Source organism: Labeo rohita, unplaced genomic scaffold, assembly GCF_022985175.1.
Source record: "Labeo rohita strain BAU-BD-2019 unplaced genomic scaffold, IGBB_LRoh.1.0 scaffold_1093, whole genome shotgun sequence".
Classification (NCBI taxonomy): domain Eukaryota; kingdom Metazoa; phylum Chordata; class Actinopteri; order Cypriniformes; family Cyprinidae; genus Labeo; species Labeo rohita.
Window position 1 is genome coordinate 22340 of NW_026127223.1, and position 5045 is coordinate 27384.

General features: G+C 32.7%; 1 protein-coding gene across 1 annotated transcript; it reads left to right on the plus strand.

The window, feature by feature from the left end:
• Positions 1-2430: 2430 nt before the first annotated feature.
• LOC127157497 (class I histocompatibility antigen, F10 alpha chain) lies at positions 2431-4730 on the plus strand. Its single transcript, XM_051100757.1, has 2 exons — positions 2431-2573; positions 4414-4730. Exons 1-2 carry the CDS (start codon positions 2507-2509, stop codon positions 4713-4715), a joined length of 369 nt encoding a protein of 122 aa, XP_050956714.1. The 5' UTR covers positions 2431-2506; the 3' UTR covers positions 4716-4730.
• Positions 4731-5045: the final 315 nt, after the last annotated feature.

The window sequence follows — 5045 nt, forward strand, 5'->3', positions numbered from 1 at the left end:
ATATATATTGAAGTTGAAAAGAAATGGCAAAAAATATGGGAAAATGAAAGTAAAGGGAGGCATTTATTTAAGATCCAGTAGTGTGTTGGAAATAGGAGAGTACATTACGGAAATAGAAGAAATGAGGTTATCTTATCTAGACTGAGAATAGGACATATAGCATTAAATAATAGTTTGTATAGAATCGGAAAACATGAAACAGGTAAATGTGATAAATGTGGAATACCAGAAACGGTTGAGCATGTGCTTTTAATGTGTGTCGAGCATGAGAGGGAGAGATATCAGATGTTCCAAGAACTGGAACTGTTGGGAAATAGTAGTATATCTTTAAAGACACTTTTAGGAGATGGATCAATGCAGGTTAGAGTATATGAAATATTGTTTACGTTTTTAAAGAAGACAAGATTAATTTGAAAATTTAAATGTTGAGTTTATCTAAGTAAAAGTGTTTTTTTTTTTTAAACTTATAGCCGTAATCCATAACCGTGTGCGTTTCACACTCCAGACCAGTAGGTGGCGGACATGCACCTTTAACGTTGGTTTACCAATCTGCCAAAAAACCCGAGAGAAGAAGAAGAAGCCTCGCTGCTGGTAAGCTGTTTAGGTGATCGCTCTTGTCTAATTAACTGAGTTTGGATTGTTTTCAAGCACAAAGCTGAACTTTTATGCTACACAAAGGATTATGTTTGTCTGTCAGCTCCTAGTCCTGTTAGTAGAGTCTATGATGTGTTAATTGTGACGAAAAACGAAGAGCGTGTGTATTAGCTTGCTTGTAAATTCTAAACCTCTGTTTATTTCATTTAAGACTGTCATGCATCATCTTTGAGCTGCAATTTAACCAACCTATGGTCCTGTTTGTCCCAGTTGTGTCTGCCCAGAACAATAAAAAGAAGCTCTGAGTGACCAGCCACCTGACTCTGTGTTTATCATTCCACCATCACCAACACATTTATATATATATATATATATATATATATATATATATATCTGTTGCTTGCATATATCAGGATTTATACCCGCAAAAAAAGGGCATTGGCATGCTGTCTCTTATTTCACAAATTTAAGACTTTGGAATTATAAGCAAGCAGTATCTTTAAAGTGAGGGTCTGACACATGTCAGGAATGCAATAACAGTGCTTATTTGTTTAGCCTGGCTTCCAGAGAACAAGTGTGATGTAATGACGTAAGTTTGCTTTATTATGATTGGAAAAAAATAATAATAAAAAATAATATATATATATATACACTGTATATATATATACACACACACACATTTAATCATGGTAGATGAGTAAAAGTTACACAAAGTAGTGAATTTAATAATTTGTTATTAATGAATGATAAAAGGGGGAAATTGTGAAGGAAAAATTAGTTCTGGTGATTTTTTGCATATTTATGAGTGTCTGTGTGATATAGAACTTGTTTTCGACTTTCCTACCATGGTAACTATTGAAGAGATGTAACCTTGAAGGCTGGGGAAGAGATATAAGTTGGAGTGAGCCCTCCCTTCTTGGTCGCACTCTGCAATAACCTGTGTTTCTGTATGGCAGTCTGACCTTCTTGCAAAGAATAAACTTACGAAAGACAATTGACTGAGTTTGTCTCTTAAGTGGTGAGAGTCATTTTTATTTTGCCACAACACCCAGTCATCTAGCCACAATTTGGCCCTTGTCAAACTTACCCATTTTTTTATATAGCAAACTAATACAGTGCTGTATCACTACTACCGGGGAGAGTTATAACTGGTGGTTGTTATGCGATTAGAAAACATGGACATCGTGGACAAAGTTTTGTACATGCATTTATTTCATTAATGTTTCAAAAAGAAATCATACTATTCAAAAGTTAAAAATTATTTTTATACTAACCTTCATTAACCCATTCCCCCAACTTCACTGAATTTCATTTTAAGCATTTTAGTTCAAACATTAAAAATGTTTTTACTCTAAAAGGGAAAAAACATAATTTTAAAGCAGCAAAAATATGGAAAAATGATTGAACAGATACATAAAACATGGGATAAGGATTAAAAAAAAAAAATAACAGCCTGCCTGCATGTTGGTCAAATAGCTACAGTGAAAGATTTATGTTGTTTGGTAGGTGTAATTGCAATGTTATTCCACTCTTTTACTTTACAGTTACTCAAATGAAGTTGACTTTTGATTGAAATATGTTGAATATGTAAAGACAAACATTTAAAAAAAAGTGGGAAAAAAAGTTTACAATGCATTCAAATAGCCAGTCGAATGAGAAAATATTCTATTCTGTCACAAGCTTATGTCTCACATGATTCTATATTCACTTAATTACTAATTTGTCTTCACTTTCATGTTCAACCCCGTACAGGAAATATCTCATAGTAACTCGTGACGTTGAACATGTCCAGAATAACTGTTGGCTGGAATTTCAGAGCCTATTTATTAGGCGTTTGCAGAAACGTTCAATTCACAAGCGACAACCGAGGCGTCTGGTACACCGATATTAAGGCATTTTTCTAGGAGTTAGAATGGAGACAAACGCAAAGATGCCGCCCGTAGTACTTTTGCTCCTTGGAGCTCATCTTGCCTATGCTGGTGAGTAGATTATTTTAATTTGGCAGTACAGACTACCAATTGTTGTATGACTGCTCTTTAAGAGTTATTCACTTAAACTGAAACAGACCTACACAGCCCATATGAGTAAACGTTTTGTCTTACTAACGCCTTTTCAGAAACGTGTATGGCATATTAACGTATTTTATACATACTTTATGCTATTGACGTATTTAATGTGCTTTAATATCTTACAACACGTATCCTAATCATGCTTGCCTAAAATATTATATTTTGATTACGTTACACTTTGCTGACAAAATATACAACAACAATAATACCAATAATAATAATAATAATAGGCTAACAGGCGAATAATTAGGCTAACAGTGTTAAATAATAATTGTATTGAGAAAAGACAGAAAAGGAATTTCAGTGTATTCCATAGCATACGCGTAAAATATTTTAGTTGGTTTTGTTGGTTTGAGTTCGAAAATGTAAAGCGTGTTTTTTAGAGCATGCTAATTTGATGTATCAGATCGGTTTCATTTCTGACCTGAGAAGCGTTTTTCTACCCAGAGACCGATGACGAGCGACTCGCTAAACTCTTAAATGTCAGAAAAGAGGGGTAGCCTAAATAGTGCAATAAATGTATTTATTGTATTTTTATGTGTTTGTAGAGAACACCATATTAATTATAGCGGTGAAGTCAGTCATGCTGAATTTTGTACTTTTGATAGTCGGCGTAAATGTCGCCTATATACGCAAGTGATTTCTGTGATTTTGTGTAACTTAATTCAGCTACGATAATATGATATTATATTTACAAAATTAGTGTTTAGGGGGGGATTATATCGTAATCTTGTCGTCAGGTTTTCATCAAGTGAGTATATCTATGATGGTGCTGTCATGATTCTGTTTGAGGGTGTTGTTTTCAATAGATTTGTCATGTGGCCGCAAGGGGGTGATAGGGGTCCGCTTAAACATAGTTTACATAGGTTGTAGGCCTATTATATGGAAAAAATAATATGTTCAATGTCGAGGCATGGCAAGGCAACTTAAGTTTTACGTTTCTTTAACTGTTTTTTTTTTTTTTCATTTTATTTATTTTTTTTTTTACTTTAAAATAAGCATTTTGAGCATTTTTATGTGTTTTTAAGATTTATGAGATTCAAATCGATTTGTAAGACATTTTATACAATCAAGTAGATTTTAATTGTTATAGAAAAAGATACGTTGATAATAACTAATAACTAGCCAACCTAACTAGTTTTGGTGTTAGTTTAAAACAGTGAATAAATCTATGCTGTCTAGATAGCAAAATATTTTTATTTGTGCTTTGTGCTTATGACTGGTCATGTCAAAATACATGATTGTAACATGTCCTTCAACACACTTTAAAAGCTAATTTGTTTCTTGTTTTTTTTTTTTTTATTAATACCATTGCACTGATATAAATAAAATTATAAAATATTTTATCACAAAAAGTGAACACTAATAATTGTAATGTTCAAATGAAATTATTTTAGGGAAACAACATAAATTTATAATTAATATAATTAACAATTTGAAATTGATGGAAAATGAGTGAATGAAACTAAGAAAAAAATAATTGTAGATGCGGGGGAAATCAAAATTGACATCTCACAAACTTTTTTTGCTTTACAAAATAGTAATCCTACAAAACAACTTTTCTGAGTAATAAAGGTAGAGTGGAAATAGTACAGAACTCAATTTTTGCAATTAAGTTAAACACATTGGACAAAAAGTCAACCGAAAGTATTAGTTTTAAGTGTTGGGTAACATTTAGTGCATCAGCAAGAAATATAAATGTAACATTTATGATTTATGTAATTGTGTTTTTTCTTTTCTTAAATTTCAGGAATGCATTCACACACTGTTATCTACACAGCAACTAAGGGGCTGCCAGATTTTCCAGAATTTGTGGCTGCAACAGTGGTTGATGGGACACAGGTCAACTACTATGACTCTGAAATTAAAGAAGTTATTCCCAGACAAGACTGGGTTAGAGGAGCTGTGGATGAACAGTTCTGGCAAAGGAACACACAAATTCGATCAAGTATGCATCAGGCATTCAAAAACAACATAAATGTCGCAATGAAACGTTTTAACCAAACAGAAGGTAAGATTCTTATCTTTGAGTCCCCCAAATTCTCAAATTAACTGTTGACTTGGATGTTTTCACATTTGTTATTATTATATTATTCTGATTTACCTACTGTAAAGTCTGTGAGCTTGATTTTTCTCAAAGCAATCTGCAGAGGGCCTTCTAGTGGACTTATAAGACTCCTGCAGCAACATGATTTATATGAATTTTAGGAATACTGATATTGAAATAACAATATAACATTAGATATACAGTATATGTTTCTCACAGTTCTTTTGCTTGCATCCAAAAAGATTTCTATTTTTCCAGTGTTGATTTTTTAGAGTGAACATTGGTAGTGTAAAGGTTTTTACTAGTCTTCTTCATTGTTATCAACCCAGCAGTGG

Bases quoted from the DNA above. Each gene is read 5' to 3' on its own strand.
- LOC127157497 (XM_051100757.1), top strand. From the start codon at position 2,507: ATGGAGACAAACGCAAAGATGCCGCCCGTAGTACTTTTGCTCCTTGGA. The intron at 2,574-4,413 runs GTGAGTAGATTA...CTTAAATTTCAG, and splicing joins AGCTCATCTTGCCTATGCTG to GAATGCATTCACACACTGTT.